The following is a 19,518-nucleotide window of genomic DNA, read 5'->3' on the forward strand; positions in this document are numbered from 1 at the left end:
TATATATATATATATATATATATTATATATATATATATATATATATATAGATATATATATATATATATATATATATATATATATATATATATATATATATATATATATATATATATATATATATATATATATATATACATAGAGAGAGAGAGAGAGAGAGAGAGAGAGAGAGAGAGAGATTATTTAGGAAATCAAGACGAATAGGAACGCGAAATTTAGCGAAATGAGAAAAATACTATGAAAGATGGAAGAGAGGGAGCTAGGTTCAAACGGTCAAATAGCCTATGACTGGCCTCTCTCTCTCTGTCTGACACACTTATCTTCAACGAGAAGTCTATTTTGTGCTGATTTTCCTGCCTCCATCACCACAACCATCATCACTACCATCAGGGGTTGATCACTTATGCTATGGACTAGTATCTTTGTTTGTTTTTTTCAAGCCTCCATCCGTAAGGGAGTTGCAAGGTTAGCGCAGGAATTGTCTGGCCAAAGTACAAGAAATTAACATATGTACGAGACACAGTTATCACCTTATGGTAGTGTCAAAATAAGTATTGTATGTGCCATAATTCGTCATAGAAATCGAGCATAGCAACCCCCGCCATGGCCAGAGACGCTGCGCAACACACACACACACACACACACACACACACACACACACACCGTGAAACACACACACACACACACATATTACCTAATGCACGCAAATCAATATGTATCAAGAGGGATGGCATGTTCCTCTCTTGTCTATTGTTGGTTACTTGCAATAATAAACTATCAATCAATCATCAATCACAAGCTCGTGTCGCCAACTGCCGTTGAATAACTCTCGTACACAGCGGGCTGTGATGATAGGCTAGCAACCTCTTTTTATTATGTTTATTACAGCCAGCTTGTTTGTTGGTCTGTTTAGTGTATCAGCTAAAGCTTTGTTAACATAAAAGATGCAGAACATGCAGTATAGCACTATACAATACAGGTATATAATACTTATAACAGTAATAATATCGTCATCCGGAGGCGTTTGAACGTTGGTTTTTTTTTCACAGCGTATCGCCGTGCTTCAAAATGATTCGCGTCGGTGTTTCTAAATATTCGTGTTTAGCAAGATAACGGAGGCTCCAATGGTTATTTTTGATATCGCATCTTAATCTACGGTATTTTCTACGTTTATCAGTAGGTCTGTTTTTCTTTTAAACTTGGTAATAAAAAAAAAATGATCGTTTTGACAAAAATCCTCAGGGGGGGGCAATTGTGGCCCGGGTCGGAACGTATAGGGTTAAGGCAGCGAGGCCGCTGACCGGGTGAGCGCCGGCGATGACGTCATCGGACTTCCAGCGAATCACAAGCGTGTTTTTAGAGCTCAGCCAATTGTAAGGCTTCATCTGTGGCTTTAAAACGACCCGTCCTTTCTTCCTGTTTTCTTCCTTTTTCCAAGGTATGTTTTTGAGATAACAAGGGAGTAAAGGAGGAAAAAAATTGAGCTCGGGGCAGGCACCATGAGCCAATTAAAATGGCGCCACCATAAACAGTTGCCTGCGCCATGGCGGGCTCGAGGCCAACCATCAGGCCCAGATGGATAGTCTACCGGCGCCATAGCTGACATGTAAAAAAAAAAAAAAAAAAAAAAAAAAAAAAAATCCACGGGTCGGAATAAATAAGCGCTTTTTCAGTGTTTTCAATACCTTGAGTTTCATGATTCTCGAGTTTAGCGCTATACCTTTGGAACGAAGCGAGCGCGAAACTCGAGAGGGTACTGTATAGAAATTACAGTATTTGCCTTTTGCAAACATCCATACTCCATGTATAATTAAATAAATAGTACTACTTTATATTACTATTTTTTCATTTGATTTTTTTACCCATGTCTTTAAGGGACCTAAGTTTATTAATAACAAACTTGATAGAAAGAAATTCATGACTATGGACACCTTTTTTCAGGGCAGCACTGATTACTTTTTTTTCTTCCCTTCTATGGTGGAACAACGAGTATTGGTCTTTTTTCTTTCTTGACATCTGATATTGCCCTTTAGCTGCTGGAATTGTTGTATAAAAAAATCACTGCACAGGTATCGGTATCGGTCAAATATTGAGGTATCGGTATCAGTATCGGTATCGGTCAGAATTTTGGTATCTGTACATCCCTAAAAAAAAAATATATACCTATGTTTATTAGGTTCATCGGTATTATTATACATATATTTAAGTTTCCACTGCTTATAACGGACTTTCGGCTTTAACGGACTAAGTTCCCCCCAATTAGTCCGTTATATTGAGGGTTTACTGTAAGTGATTTGGTGGCTCTCCCGAGTTTTGCGTTATCAGAGTTTCACAGTCCTCGAGTTTTGCGCTTAGTCTTAAATTCTCACCATCCTGACTTTCGCGCATTATCACCCTGAGTTTTGCACTGCTTTGACATGTACGCATGTGTCACGTCTACCTACCGTCGGCGTCACGCACTCTGCCTTAGGACCGATTTTACTGTCACTTTCTTTTGTTTTGATCATTACCAAGGAGCAGCGATCGCCGTCACCAACAAGAAACCCAATTTCACAGTCGTCTTTCACTTCGTTGTTTGTCTCAATCAGTACCAGAGATTGGAACCTCGGGTAATGCAGCTCTTTACTTTAATTTAATTGAATTAAACGGACTCAGACAATTAAAGGCACTGGAGGTATTTATCGCCTAAAGGACGAGCTAGAGGGCAATTTTCTGCTCATGAGCGTGTGCCGCTTTGATAAAATTTGGCGAAATAGGTGTTCTTCATCAGTGCCCTGTGTGACAATTTGAGACTTAAACACAAAAGTTCATATTCTTTTTACACTGCCAATCTTTCATTTACATGATGAAAGAAGCTAGAAGTTCCTCGGCTGCAGCATGGAGATATGATGTTAGAAACTACAAATCTTGGTGGGAAATTGGATGACGGGAATTCCTGCACGCCGCATTTTTGCCTTTCTCCACCTGAGCGGGAATTCCCGCCAGCCGTCCTTTAAGGGTTAATTAACCCCTTCCCGGTGGAGGATCTGTATACAGTAATCCCTCGTCTGTCGCGGGGGTTAGGTTCGATAGGCGAAAATCCGCGAAGTAGCGACCTTATATATTTTTAATTATTTATATATATTTTAAGGCTTTATAAACCCTCCCCACACTCTTACAAATCTTTCCCACACTCCTATTGACCTTTCCCACACTCTTATAAACACTCCCTACGACTTTTCATGGTTACGATGCTGTCCCAATAAATGATACGATAATTCTTTTTTCGACTTTCGACATTTGCTTCAGAATACGAACTTCATGTAAATTAGTTTGGCTACGTGAAAAATACCAGAGAAAGGACAATAAGAGCGTAGCCACTTTTTTATATCACAATTAGGTAACACGGAAGGGGAAAAGGGAGGAGAGGAACAGAGTGAGTCAAGAAAAAATAGCGATAGAGGATGAAGAAGGAGAACAAGGAAAAGTAGTGGAGGAAACTGGGAGAGATAAGGAGGAAGAAAACAAGGAGAAGGGGTGGAGGGAGTGACAGTGGGGGAGTCATGTCAGGTCCTGAGGGAGAGTCAGTGAGGTCCTGAGGGAGAGCCACAGCAGGTCAGGACTTCAGTCAGACATGACCTGACTCTCACTCGCCTCCCTCCCCACACCTTTCCATTTCACCTCCTGCAGTCTTGTCTGGGGGGAGGAGGAGGTGAGAGAAAGCTATTATTTTATTCTGGCTCTACGACGGGTCTGCCCTGCAGTCTTGTTTCTCGAGATGCCTTGGAGAGACATACAGTCGACAGACAGCAGGTGTTGTAAAAAGTTCTTGGGGGAGCTGATAGCTACCGTTACAAGTACTGCGACTTTCGCTGACGCCACTTAGCTGAAAATGAAAGAGTATAAAACACAGAGTGTGTTAGGATTAGCTGCAGTTAAAGGAGGGAGAGGTGGCTTAGGTGGTACGAAAAGTGAGAGAGTGAGGAGGAGGGAGGGATGTAGGAGTAAAGAGTGGGGAAAAGAGAGTAGGTGAGTAAGCCTGAGTGATGAGATCAAGGAGTGTTAGGGAACAGGTGAGGTGAGTGAGAGGGGAGTTTGGGAAAGGAGGTAAAGCCTGAGAGAGGAGGAGTAGGAATCTTGGGGATGTGAGGTGTCAGGCAAGAAGGGCCTATGCTATGAGGTAAGGGTGAAGGATGGGTAACAGGGATGAGCGTCCACAGGTGGAGTGAGGGGGGGTAGGGCTTTGAACATGTGGAGGTGAGGGAGGAGAGGGAAGGCTACCAGTCCTTCTAGGGGGATTTGTAGTGAGAGCAAGAGGTGTGTGAGTGTGAGCGAGGGTGGGGCTTAGTGTCCGCCTATATGGAGGGAAAGGGCGCCCTCTGTAGCGTTTCTCTAGGGGATTGCGAGGTCGTAGTGATCGTCGAGGAGCAGATTGGAAACTGTGGAGTTCAGCAGAGTTGCCGACACACCTGCGTTCATCGCGAAACACTTGGCAACAGGTTTTACACTGGAAAGTGGGCACTCTAGAAACCTGGGCACATTTACGCACGACCAAACACCCCAAGTCACCTGTCAAACACTCGTGAAACACAACGAGCACACTTAAACACCTGAAACCATGTTGCTGACTGTAGAAACAGGGCAAACAACCAGAGACAGTGCAAAAGTTAATTGAAACACAACATTTTGAAACACTCTGCCAAACCTGTCGCAGAAGACTCTCGAAAAACAGCCAAATGTGTCATCACGCATAAAAACACTGGTCACAATAGTTCACACTCAATAACACTCCTTGAAACCCACGTAGCACACACACTCTGGAAGCAGCTAATTCATTACGTAAAAACATTGAAACATACACACTTGAATCACTCTGAAATCACTGCAGGGCCAACACTCAAACAGCTAGGGATCACACGCAAAAACACTGGAAACGGATGCAAATCCGGCTCCTATTCAGGCAGACGGCTGACACTCTCAGCAGCAACACACAGCGAACACATTAAACCACGTGCCCCTCATGGGGAAATCAACAGGCAAATGCGCCAAAAGTCACACAAGCGAGAACACACATTTACGCACGTGATAAGCAAGTACGCAATTCCACATGAAAAAATACAAGGCTGGAGCGCAAGTGGAGGTGATTTGGGCCGTCCGTCTCAGTCAGGGAGATGTCTGTGAATGAGATGTCTGAAGAGAGAGAGAGAGTGAGACTGTCCCACCTTGAGCCAGAGAGAGAGAGAGAGAGAGAGAGTCTCAGCAGATGCCCAGAGATCGACTGTAGATGAGAGAGAGAGAGAGAGCTACTTTCTGAGCAGAGAGAGAGAGACCTGATGCTTATTTATTATCTTGATTACTGTAACTCTGGAAACTCATAGTGGTGTGACATCAGGTTGTATTATTGGGGGGTTATCATAGAGTTTCTAAATATATTGTTGTTGTTATATATATTAAGGCTGTTATTATTATTATATTATTGATTAGTTATTATTATTATAAATATTATTATTATTATTATTATTATGCTATTATTATTAGAGTTCATTATTATTATTCACACACACGGACATAACAAACACACACACACACAGCATTATTGATTATTATTATTGACATTACCCTTTATATTACTAAGTGAGCATAGCTATGTGGCAAAAATGGAATTCACTTGATTACTACTTCACTTCCATCACATTAATACTGTGCATCACTACTAAACTACTACTACTAATACTTTTCCTAAGCTGATTTCATTATCATTTACAAATCATCATTGTCAATATCAATACTAATATCACCATCATTACTACCCAACTACCAATGTGATTATCAATATCAATATCATTACCTACTTCATATAACTCACTGACATTTCATCAGCTGATCATTCCCATCATCATCAAAACGTAACTCAATCCATCAATAAATCATCATCTCACTATCAACAATGCCCGCTACATCACTGCTCCAGAACATCGTCACCAATACTGATTTCCACACACACACTACTACTACCACATTTCGCCACTGGAAGGTACCACTGATCACCCTACTACTATCAATACTACCATTATTTTCATCATCACTACTTACTATCACCGTCACCATTCTCATCACCATCATCACCAATGAGGATATTATTGTTGTTATTATTATTATTATTATTGATAGGGGTTATTATTATTATTATTATTATTATCACAGTTCATAAAGTCATGTGTAATAATATTCGCAGGAGGAGGAGTATTGTTTCATACAGGTAGCATTAGTTATTATTGCATTGTTGCAGGAAGTATCGAATAGAAGGTGCAGAAGGCAGTCGTCAACATGAGTGGCGGACAGTTTGTTATGCAGGTAGAAAAGACTGATGAATATCAGGAAGGAGAACTAGTGGGAGGATAGGACAAGAAGCCCTGGGGAACACCACTCATGATCAAGGAGGGAAGAATAGCATCGTCTACACACACACACATGAGGTAGAATGTCCTGCAAGGACAGGCCCTGGAAATGGATAGTTGAACAGAGAGAGGGATATAATCCGAAAGAAGGGCAGCTTAGAACAGCCACTTAAAGCTAGACTTCACTATCAAGTCTTCTCAGAGATAGTGGCCTCTAGACATGATGCAACTGAGAAAGTTTACACCGAAACAGCTAAGAGAGGGATAGAGAAGATTTGATGGGGATTAGCTATGAGAGCTACAAGACCAAGAGTATAGAGCATCCTCAGGAATCCCTTTCTGGCGATCAGATAAAGGCTCATAGTGGAAAGGTGTTTTTGAATCGTTCCGGTTAAGTGATTGATTCAGGCTTTGAGACTAAACAGTGAAAAAAGGTCAGCAAAGGAAGCTGTCAGTTTGAAGGAATGGAGTTCGTGTCAAACCCTTCTTAGGCACATTGAGACTAATGAAGGCGTGACTTGAGCAGGAAAGAAAGGTAGGAAATGTTGATAGGCGAGAGGCGAAAGAGTAATTGACCAGGCAGGTGTCAGAAAAACACGGAGGCACAATTTGTAAAGATTAATAGAAGCATGCCAATACAAAGGTCCATGAGACCTCTCCCTCGAGACTTGTTGAGGCTGAGAGGGTTAGAGCAGAAAGCTCCCCTACGTTCTTAAGAATCCCTTTCCCACAGGGTCCCAATAGGCATAAAGGAGTCAGAGGGGGATGAGTGGAGGTTATGCCCAAGAATTGTCCAGGGAATTGGAGTTCTTACAGAAAGTTTGAGCAAAGGAGTTCAGCTTTAAAGGAGACAGATGATCGGCAAGTGTTGCCGTCAGGTTAAAGTGGAGGAAAGAGGAAGAGAAGTGAGGGTGGAGGAGATATTTTTGGCTAGATGCAGAAAGTCACACGGGAAGAATTAGAAGAAGCAAGGTGTTGACATTTTTCTATTAATGAAAGAAGTTTTGGTAAGTCCGGAGAAATGATAGATTTGCCACGATTCGGGCTGAAATGTATAGATCAAAGTTAGTGGAGTTCAAGGCTCTGGAACCTCTTGTGAAACTGCCTCTCTATCTTTAATAGCGAGAACAAGCATGGCGTTTGAAACCAAGGCTTTTTAGCATGAGGAGTAGAGAAAGTCGTGGAATGTATGTCTCCATTTCCAGAGACAATCATCTCTGTGATGTGCTGAAGCACACACAGAAGAGTCTCTCTCCTGGGCAATAATCATTCCACGGGGGAATCGGAAAAGCAAGTCGCCCTCAGGTCGCCCCACTGAGCTGAGAAGCCAAAATACTCAGAAGCATCACCTCTCGGTTGGGTCCAGAGGATGTACAGGAAGCGATAGGACAGGATACAGAAATAAGGTTATGATCGGAGGAGCCCAGCGGAGAGAACAGTTTGACAGAGTAAGCAGAAGGATTAGAGGTAAGGAAGAGGTCTAGAATGTTGGGTCTGTCTCTAGAAGCGGTCGGGAATCTGAGTAGGGTGCTGAACCAACTGCTCTAGGTCGTTGAGGAGAGCAAAGTTGTAGGCTTGTTCACCAGGGTGGTCAGTGAAAGAGGATGAAAGCCAAAGCTGGTGGTGAACATTGAAATCTCCCAAGATGGAGATATCAGCAAAGGGAGAGCGAGTCAAGATGTGCTCCACTTTAGAGTTCAAATAGTCAAAGAATTGTACAGAGGTAGTAGAGTTAGGCCCAAAGAGATAAACAGCACAGATGTATTTAGTAATAGGGAATGACAATGAAGTCTTAGCCAGATGGTGGGGAGAAAATTCCAGAAGAGTCAAGGTCGTGGAGCACGAGAAACGTGCTAAGTGATGTCGATTCTAACGCATCGTAGAGGCGTAGTCATCCAGCTTTAGATTGAAATTTAGGATAGAGATAGTAGGAGGAACAGAGTAGAGGTTGCTGACAGTAGCCCTCAAGGTCAAACCTGTGTTCCGTGTGAGGAAAAGAAAGAAGGTGAGGTTTAGAGGAGGAGATGATGTTCCACAGAATGAAATTAGAACGGAGACGCGAATGTTGCAGAAATTGATAAGGAGGAGGTTGGAGGAGTTATCAGGACACCTCTCAAGTCGGCAGCCAGAAGGGGAGTCCTCCCTGGGGGAATTTATGGTCCCCCCCCAGGTGGGGACTCGGTAGAAGGTAGTCATTTAGATTAGCCATTTTGAATTTTTGATATGGCGAGGGATGATTACTGTATAGGCGTTTCAAAATTGGGACTTTTGTTAAATCGGGTCTATATATAGAGAATTCCACCTTTCCCAGTGGATGTTGGGACACCTGACTCGTCTATTGCTATTTTTATTTGTACATATAATGATAAATAATAAAAAAAGCAGTGACTTTTCTCATTTGCCTGCAAAACAACCTAGTGGTCCATTATACATTTAGTATACTGTACCCTCTTGAGTTTTGCGCTATCTGAGTTTCGTGATCCTCAAGTTTCTCGGTTAGTCCTAAATTCTTACCATTCCGACTTTCACGTGCATTATAACCTGAGTTTGGCAAGGCTGCTTTGACATGTGCAGGTCACGCCTACGGTCAGCCATCGGCGGCCACGCCTGCGCTGCCTGAAAGGTGGTTTCACTGGACGTTTTCCTCCAAACATTGTGGCTCTGGCAAGAGAGAGAGAGAGAGAGAGAGAGAGAGAGACTTATTAACACGTTAACTGCTTTGTTTGAACTTCCGCTGTCTCCTCCTCTCTCTGGGTTTTTGGTTCAACTCAAGCGCAGCTTCAAGTACCACGCCGAGCCCCACGACTGGGAGGAGGTGTGTAGCTTCACTCTGGTCATGAGCCCCTCTCATGAAAGGTGAGATAGAGAGGATGAAAACAAGGAGAAAGGAGAAGGGTTTGGGGAGGGAGGGTCAGACAGGAGAGTCAGGTCAGGGCTTTGGTCAGGCCATGACCTGACTCAGGTCAGGTCATGTCCATACCTGTCCCACACACATGGAAAGGTGAAATGAGAAGGATGGGAGGATGGGGGCAGAAAGGAGAGTCAGATCTGGGCTTTGGTCAATACATGACCTGACCCAGGTCACGTCACACACACACACACACACACACACACACACACACAGAGAAGGGGAATGAGAATGGTGTGGGGAGGGAGGGGCAGAAAGGAGAGTCAGATCAGGGCTTTGGTCACGATATGACCTGTCTCAGGTCAAGACATGACCTGCCTCTCCTTCTGCCCTCCTCCCAACCTTTTCATTTCCTTTCTCTGTGTGTGTGTGTGTGTGTGTCATGACGAATACGACTCCTGACTCTTCCTTCTGCCCTCCCCTACACCCTTCTAATTCCCCCCTATGTGTGTGTGTGACCTTTTACCCAGAAAAGTTGCAGTTGCCCAAGCTGCACATGTCAGTGGGAAGACAAAGGCCCAGTGTGACGCCCAGCACGGACAGCCATCAACCGGCGCCTCCCCCGGATGGGCTACTGGGCGTTGCCAGTAGCCACAACGGGTTAGAGGAAATATGGCCAGTGTGACACACGCCTTGAGGCAGTGAGGCGCTGATTGGGTGGCGCTTGGCGATGGCGTCATTGGACTCCAGCGAATCACAGCTGTTGTTTTCAGAGCTCAGCCAATTGTAAAGGCTTCATCTGTTGCTTTAAAATGACCGTTTTCTCTTCCCTGTTTTCTTCATTTTTCCAAAAGTATGTATTTTTGAGATAACAAAGGAGGTAAAAGGAGGAAAAAAAGTGAGCTTCTCGGGGCAGCATGAGCCAATTATAATAGCAATGGCACTATAAACAGTTGCCTAGCGCCATGAAAGCAGGCTTGAATGAGCGTCATCAGGCAGATGGATAGTCTACTGGTGCCGTAGAGCCACATAAAAAAATTCCATGGGTCGGAACAAATAAGCACTTTTACAGTGTTTTTCTAATACCTTTGAGTTTTGCGATCCTCGAGTTTAGCACTATTCCTTTGGAGCGAAGCGGCGTGAAAACCTCAAGAGGGTTCTGTAGATTATAAGTGTGAAAATTTACTTCTATGACTAATAATTCTTACAAATGTTATACTGAAAAGTACTTACAATCAAAGAAAATTTTAAAATAATGAAAATAAAAAAGAAAAATCTTATACCAAAATGTGCAAAATAGCCAAGACGGCATGTTTAGGGGTGTTGATGATTACCCACAAATCGGGTCACTAACCCGTGCAGTCTACTTCTTTGATGCAACTTTGCAATTGATGGATGTCAAATTGTAAAATGTTTGTGAGGCCCACCATTATGTCTCCCAAGCATAAGGCAGACTTTTCTGATGGCAGTGCTTGAAAGCCATCACAATGGAAGTGAAATTAGACATTGTGAAACGATCGAATGCCATTTTGGTTTGTTGTGCTTTTGCTCTCTTTGGTTTGTGTGTTTTTTTCATTGACTTTTGGCCTTCATTGTGTCTCCCAAGCAAGCATAAGGCAGACTCATCTGATGGCAGTGCTTTAAAGAAAAGGAAAGGCATGACAATGGAAGTGAAATTAGACATTGTGAATGATCGGAAAAGGAAGAAACGGCGACTAACGTTGGTCGTGTGCTGAACTTTTTTTTGTTATTATTTTTCATTTTATTATTTTATATATATGGCCTAGAAATGTTTTCATGCAAGCTACTGTCTAATTATGACTTTACTACTGTGTTATCTCAGGTGAGTGATTTAGGTGCTTATGTCACTTTGATTTGAGTGTTGGGGCTGACAGTTCCTTCTAATAAGGATGTGTTTTGACTTATACAAAATCGGGTTACGATGGTGTCATAGGAATGGAACTCCGTCATAAGTTGAGGACCCCTGAATTTGTGTGATGTCTACATATGCTTGTTATGCATATGAGACACTAAGATTTTCCTGGAAGGTGCGTCAAAAGCATTGACTTGCCTGTCTGGCATAATTTTATATGAATTCCTGCATGCACCTACATATAGTTAAGGAGTATTTGTTTTAACACTTCCCCTCAACAACAGGTTAGTCTGGGAGCCAGCGAAGAGCATGAGATGACCAAAATTGAGCGCATCGGGGCCCACTCCCACATTCGGGGGCTTGGGCTCACTGACGACCTTACCCCCAAGGCCTCAGCGCAAGGCATGGTTGGCCAGATCAAGGTAAGAACAAGTGTGTTTACCTGGGGTTAGCACCTAGCCAATAACCTGAACAAGATTTGGAAACGGAGTATGGAATGGGAGATGGAATTCAATGGGAAGAAATGTCATTTAATGGAAATGGGTAAGAGTGAAGGGAGACCTAAACGGACATATAAAATGGGAGATGGAGAAATACTAAAAGTTCACGAAGAGAGAGATCTGGGAGTGACAATACAAGATAATAAACAGCCCGAGAGTCATGTTAATCGGATATTCAGTGATACGTATAATATGGTGAGAAATATAGGATTAGCATTCCACTACATGGATAAGGATATGATGAAAAAGTCAATAACCACTATGATTAGACCAAAATTGGAATATGCAGAGGCGGTGTGATCTCCCTATAAGAAGAAACACATTACGAAACTAGAAAGAATACAAAGGATGGCAACAAAAATGGTTCCAGAGCTGGAGGGATTGACATATGAAGAAAGATTAAAGGAAATGGACCTACTAACACTAGAACAAAGAAGAGAAAGGGGAGACCTAATACAAATTTATAAATTATTGAGCAAAATGGAAGAAGTAGATAATGAGGAGTTACTACTAAAAGAAGGAAGAGACACCAGGAACACAAGAGGACACAGCAAAAATTGAGGAAAGGAAGATGCTTGAGAGACATTAAGAAATATAGCTTCCCACAAAGAAATACAGTCAAACATATGGGCGGTCTGAAGGTGCGCAAATGGTGAACTTAATAACCTATGGGGAAAAATACATATTTTTTTTGCCGCTACTAGCTGCTCCTAAAGTAAAACAAAGTGGCGAAAGGAAGATCAAATATAGGAGGAGAGGTGTCGTACCTCCCTCTTAGAAAGAAGTTCAAGTGTTAGGCGGGAGAAATACAAGATGAAGGAAGATTGTTCCAAGTTTACCAAGCGTGAGATGAAGGTTAACTCTTGCATAAGGACTCTTACATGAGGATTTTTGGACAGTATAGGGATGAGCATGAGTAGAGAAGTCGAGTGCAGCGGGGCCCGCAGGAGGGAGGCATGTAGTTATAGAAGATAGAAGGCAGTCAGCGTGGAAATGTCGATAGAAGATAGAAAGAGGCAACATTGCGGTGGAATTTAAGAGGTGAAGACTATCAGTATGAGGAGGAGCTGATGAGAGCCTTAGGCCTTAGCCTCCTCTGTCCAGAGAAGAGAGGCCCCCAAGGGCCCCACATGAGATGCATATTATTCATACAAAGGCCTGTAGGTACAACACATGGACAACAACTGTGGGGAGACTGGCTGGGAGGCAGTGCAGAACGCCCAGCCTCCGGAGCTGAATTAGTAAGGATGAGATATGATTTCAATTGAGATGCAGGTTAAGGATGGGCCGAGGATGTTTAGTGTTGAGGAAGGTGATAGCTGTGTGTTGTCAGAGAATAGGGGATAGTTGTTTGGAAGGTTGTGTCGGTGGATGGGTGGAGAAGCTATGTTTTTAGAGAGGCGTTGAAGGACACAGGTCTTTCTTGCCCCAATCGGAAATAATATAGGCTAGTCTGAGGCTAAGCGTTCTGCAGCCTCCAACCTTAGTCGTTAAGTTCCTGAAGGGTCTTTATAGTGAATAATGCAAATGCAGAGTGGGTGATATAAGGAGCGTGGAATAGATAGGACAGTTCGTTTTGGAAAGAAGATCACAAATGAACAACAGAAAAAAATTGGGAGATAGGACAGAACCTGGGTTTCACTGTTAATGAGTTGGGAAAGAACAGTGACCCGTCTACACGGCAGAAATGGAAGCAGTCGAAAGGAAACTGGAGATAGGTACACAGAGGATAGAAACCGTGGGAGGTGGTTTAGAAAGCAAGATTTGTGCCAGACCTATCAAAAGCTTTTGATATGTCAGCCCTTAATAGCAAAAGTTTCACCGAAGCGGCTAGAGGATGACCAGGTCAGTTAAAACTGGAAGTCGCAGTAGAGGCGCCCCTTGCGGAACATACTGGCGATCAGTAGAGTCAGAAGTGGGGTGAGCTTTTGAATCTTCCGGTTTGATTTGATTCAAAAACTGAATGAACCTGAAAGTAAAAGCAACTGGACGGTGGATTTGAGGATTGGGCAGTCACCTTCTTAGGTACAGGCTGTATGAGGCATACTTCAGCAGCAAGAGGTAGATGTTGACAGGCAGAAGCGAAAGAAGTTTTGACCGGGAGCAGGGTGACAGCAGGGCACAGTTTTTAGGACAATAAGGAGGCTCCATCGGTCCATAAACCTTCTGAGGATTGAGGCCAGAGGGCATAGAAAAGTTTGAGAGAAGGTTCAGCTTAGAGATGGGCGTTGATGACCCAGAAACCCCTCTACCAGGGGGGGGGGGGAACTGGTCTTCTGGCAGGAAACATGTTAATAGCATCTTCCATTTAGCGTAACCTGTTTCTGGGTCGTGATCTGTAGGGTCCCTTGATAGATAGAGTCCCGACAACCTAAGATTTGGACGCCATTATTGGCCCTGTTTTCGCCGCGCTTTTCAAACGCTAGCACATGTTCTTGCGGCGAAAACAGGGCCAATAATGGCGTCCAATTCTTAGGTTGTTGGGACTGTATCTATCACTTCCACCTGTGCTATGGTCATCATCGGGTTCTTCCGGGGTTTATGCTTCGATGACGCTGGGTGCGGCATGATGGTGGTGCTAAGGTGAGGCAGAAAACATTGAATGATCGCAATCACCACGAGACCAGGAGAGGCGATCGGGCAATGGTGGGAAACAACATGTGTACGTTGGTAGTGTTCTTCACTGGCGGCAGAGGGCGCGTGGGTGGTAGACAACTGTAGCTCGATCTCCAGCTGGTTTCAAGGCTTCATCACCACCTTCACTTTCACCACCACTACCACCATCACCACCTTCATCACCATAACCACCTTAATCGCCACCACCATCTTCATCATCACTACCCACTCACCATCACCTTCCACAACCTTGATCCACCTACCATTCCTCACCACCACATTCATAACCCCCACCACCACCTTCATCTCCACTACCACCACCTTTATCATCACCATCACCTTCATCACCACCACCACCTTCATCACAACCATGGACATGTTTACCAGTACTACGTAGAAATTTAAATTTACGTGGGAACCGATCCTTAGTCAGTGGTGGGGGGGCAAGGTGGGACGATGGCCACAAATTAAGGCCGCGCAAATGGTGAGGGCGCAAATGGTGAGTGCACAAATGATGATGTTTTACTGTATAGAGGTTTGGAACAGACTAAGTGAGGATGTATTATTGGCAAAGAGTGTGCAAAGCTTTAAGGAAAAGTTGGACAAATACAGATACGGAGACGGGACCACACGAGTGTCAGCCCAGGCCCTGTAAAACTACAACTAGGTAAATACACACACACACACACACACACACACAGAGAGAGAGAGAGAGAGAGAGAGAGAGAGAGAGAGAGAGAGGAGTATATAGTCTGTTTCAATAGTATATTACAGGCAGCCATGCCTCCTCTATTTAACTCTTTATTTTGATTAGCTATGTAGCAGGCAATCACCGTGCAGAACCCGTCAGTTTCCTTCCGCCTTGGCCGCTGGCGTCGTGACTGCGCAATGTTTTTAGTTTTCAAATAGTATCTGGAATACTGCAAAGCCTACATATATTTTCTTGGTAGCATTGCCATCCTCGAGTCTATAATATTTATTCTATAACACAAGACGACAAATAATTTTTTCTCATAGATATCATGTGATGAATGAAGATAGTTTTTTTTATACGATATAAACAAGTTTATATTTCTATCTATATTCAAGTTAACAGTGTACTTATGGCTATTTTTTTTTTCACTCATCATAATCATTTAGGCACTGTAAATGTTTAATGGTGAAATTACGTTTAGGTAATAATTCATGGTGATATTGAGGTGTAAATTTTTTTTTCATGCATCCCATAGCATTGCGAGGCAGTGTGAGTGCAGAGTGAGCTTCCCTGGCCAACCAAACTTAACTCTTCCAGAGTGGCGATTGGCTGCCACTTGGCCAGTCAAAATTCAAGAGTATGAGGGGGTGTGGCAGCATGTAATATCCTGATGAAACAGACTATAGGTGGTAGACTTTTGCATGGATGCTGTTTATCAAAAGGGTTAAATTTTTTCCTCAATTAAACATATCATAGCCTTGAGGAGTCAAATTTGACTCGGATGCTACTTTTTATTGGGCTAATTCATTCCAAACTGAGCATAATCCAGCCTTGGAGGTTCACTCTTACATAGATGCTACATTTTGGGGGTAAAATGTATTCCTCAATCAAACTTTTCACATCTTTTAGGTTGACCTTTGCATGAGTTTATGCAGTAAGTAACCCAACCTTTATATACTAACTGATTTTAAGGCACGACGAGCAGCAGGCGTAGTGCAGAACATGATCAAGGAGGGCAAGCTGGCAGGACAGGCAGTGCTTATTGCCGGCCAACCAGGCACAGGAAAAACAGCCATTGCCCTCGGCTTGGCACAGTCCCTCGGCTCAGACACGCCCTTCACTGCTATCTCTGCCTCGGAGATATACAGGTGAGTTGAGGAAGTTATATTATCCACATCTCATTCCACTGTCCCAAAAACAAGACTCACTCACCCTGTGGCAACATTTTCATTCCTTTTATCTATTATGAGGGTATAGTATGAAGTGGACTGCTGCATCATTGATATTTGATAATCATCAACTCTAGTGTGAAAAGTAGTGTGTTTGATTACTTCCTTCTCTCCGTGCACGGTGGGGTCCCACGTTTAGTGATAGTAAGAGACTGATAAAACGTTGCTAGTTCTGAAGCTGCTAGTTTGGGAGCAAACTTTAAATAGTAAAAGAAAATAGCAAACTTCTCAGAAGTTAACTTTTTTCTCTATTTCACTTGCTTTTAACAACTAAACTTACATATCTATCTATCTATCTATCTATGTTTATCTCTCTCTCTCTCTCTCTCTCTCTCTCTCTCTCTCTCTCTCTCTCTTGCCATAGCCACAATGTTTGGAGCAAAACGTCCAGTGTGATACTACCTTTAAAGGTAGCGTGCGTGACGCCGATGGTAAGTAGACGTGACCCGTACGTGTCAAAGCAACGCAAAATATATATATATATATATAAAAAAATATGGTAAGAATTTAGGACTAACATGAAACTCGGATAGCTAAAACTTGAGAATGGGTGTGTACTGTATATATATATATATATATATATATATATATATATATATATATATATATATATATATATATATATATATATATATATATATATATATATATATATATATATATATATATATATATATATATATATATATATATATATATATATATATATATATATATATATATATATATATATATATATATATATATATATATATATATATATATATATATATATATATATATATATATATATATATATATATATTAATCCCTTGTCTATTGGGGTAGGGGTTCCAGAACCCCCAGCGATGAAAAAAAAACTAAGTACCTTTTTATTTTTAAAACTTCATGATAGCGACCTTTTTTTTTATTATTATTTATATATATTTTAAGGCTTTATAAACCCTCCCATACTCTTACAAATCTTTCCACACTCTATATTTACCTTTCCCACTCTTATAAACACTTCCTATGACGTTTCATTGTTAAGTTACAGGGTGCTTGGACTAAAATCGCCCTGGACTTTTGTCTTTGAAGCAGCCCACTTGGTGAGCTAAGTGAGCATATTCAGCCTTGTGCAAGTATGGACCTTAACTGTGGGTCGTGGGACACCCTGGGCCTGTATATATAATTATTAATTAAACACATATATATAACATATACAGTCATGACAGTCAACAACAACTGTACTAGCTTCCCAAGTTTCCTTCACCGCAGTGTTACCAGATCACATGTGCTGAAATATGCTAGACTGGTGTAAAATTATGCTAGATTAGGTAAAATTAAGGAAGGAGAGAAATAGGAGGCAGAGAGGAGGGGGAAGGGAGAGAGGGAGGAAGGCAGAGAGGAGGGAGGAGGGAGGCAGAGAGGAGGGGGAAGGGAGAGGAGGGAGGCGGGCAATGGACGTTAGGTTGCCCTGAGTGACGCCACAGTTAGACTGTGACGTCATGCTTTCCTATTGGCCAGCAGCTCACTCAGGGGCGACTGCTATTAATTGAGATTTTCTCATATTTGCAACATTATCCTAAAAAAATTCACGCGCCGCCACACTGCAGTGTTGCCAGATTGGGCTACTTATGCAAATTGGGCTGTTGTCTAACAAGGTCTTGTCTCATTTCAGTCATTATGCTGAAAGCAGAAAAAAACATGTTTTATAGACGTGTCAGAGGTGACTTCCCAAATGCATATTTTCCCATAGGGTTATAGTCCTCGCCGTTTATTTAGCATCGCGCGAAGTCCGGATACGAAATATATTACAATCTAGGGATGACTATATATATAGTATATCCTTGTCTTTATTCCAGTATTTAATTATTACAACTTTTTCTGTTCATATGTTAACTCTCAGTAATTTTTCCCTTAAGACCAGCCCACAGACTGGGCATTTTTCCCCATCTGAAAAGTCCTTTCCACACTCTTATAAACACTTCCTATGACGTTTCATTGTTGCGACGCAGTCCCAATAAATGATACGATAATTCTTGTTTCGACTTTCGACATTTGCTTCGTAAATACGAACTTCGCACAGGAATTGGTTTGGCGGGGCGGAAGAATACTCAGAGAAAGGACAATATGAGCGTAGCTCACTTCTTTTATATCACAATTAGGTAAATACGGAAGGGGAAAGGGAGGAGAGGAACAGAGGGAGTCATGAAAAAAATAGCGATAGAGGATGTAAGAAGGGAGAACAAGGAAAAGTAGTGGAGGAAACAGGGAGAGATAGAGAGGATGAAAACAAGGAGAAGGGTGTGGGGAGGGAGGGACAGTGGGGAGAGTCATGTCAGGTCCTGAGGGAGAGTCAGGTGAGGTCCTGGGGGAGAGTCAGGTCAGGGCTTCAGTCAGGACATGATGGTCATGTCATGACCTGACTCTCAATTCTGCCCCTCCCTCCCCACACCCTTTCTATTTCACCTTCTGTGTGTGTGTGTGCGTGTGTGTGTGTGTGTTTACCTAGTTGTAAACACGCACACAGAAGGGGAAATGAGAAGGGTGTGGGGCGGCGAGCTGTGCACCGCCCCCAGCAGGAGGCGGCAGGTTAGGCGGGCAGCCTCCGAGGGGGGCCAGGGGGGGTAGGATGACGTTAGGGAGCATGAGAGACTGGGACCTTGTGGGAAGTGGTGGCGGGGGGCTGTGTTGTGGTGTGAAGCAGGCCACCCAGGCCACCGCATATCATGGCGGCTTGGCGCAAATTTTCAAAATTCAGTCGTGGTAGCTGTTCGCGCTAACTGAGGCTTTTGCGCTAATTAATTTTTTTCTTGGTAGATGGTGGCTCGCGCTAATTGCGGTTCGTGCTAATTGATCTCGTGCTAAGTGGGTCTCTACTGTATATATATACATATATATATATATATATATATATATATATATATATATATATATATATATATATATATATATATATATATATATATATATATATACAGTCGCCCCTCAAATAGTACGGGGGTTAGGGACCCAGGATCCCCGTACTATTCGAAAATCCGTATAAAATTAGTGCCCCATGATGCGTGGCACAAGCCGCGAGAGCCCTTACTTTAGCAGACAATGCCATGTTGATACAGGGCATGTACTTTGTTTACGTTGTAATACTGAAAAGATAAGTGTGTATAAGTGAAAAAGAAGAAAAGAGGAACGAAAGGATGAGGACCTAAGAAGCGATACAAAGCGTCACAGGTCAAAAGAAGAAAAAGGATGTGGATATGGAAAATGACCTTGGCCATGTGTGACGCACACCCGGAAAATTTGGATTTGCCGGTTGTCCAAGCTGCCGCCAACGCGGTGGGAAGAAAAGGGCTCAGTGTGACACCAGGTTACAGTGAACCGACAACTCGCTCCCGGATG

At 42.7% G+C, this 19,518-nt stretch overlaps 1 protein-coding gene across 1 annotated transcript in view; it reads left to right on the top strand.

Moving 5' to 3' along the window:
- The window catches only part of LOC127009405 (ruvB-like 2), a 91,448-nt gene that overhangs the window by 19,895 nt on the left and 52,035 nt on the right, over positions 1–19,518 (top strand). Inside the window, exons 2-3 of the mRNA XM_050882487.1 lie at positions 11,383–11,520; positions 15,881–16,056. Of these exons, the coding sequence (XP_050738444.1) occupies positions 11,383–11,520; positions 15,881–16,056 (314 nt within the window). The remainder of the gene's footprint in view (positions 1–11,382; positions 11,521–15,880; positions 16,057–19,518) is intronic.

The sequence above is a fragment of the Eriocheir sinensis genome, chromosome 40, assembly GCF_024679095.1.
Source record: "Eriocheir sinensis breed Jianghai 21 chromosome 40, ASM2467909v1, whole genome shotgun sequence".
In the NCBI taxonomy this organism is placed as follows: Eukaryota; Metazoa; Arthropoda; class Malacostraca; order Decapoda; family Varunidae; genus Eriocheir; species Eriocheir sinensis.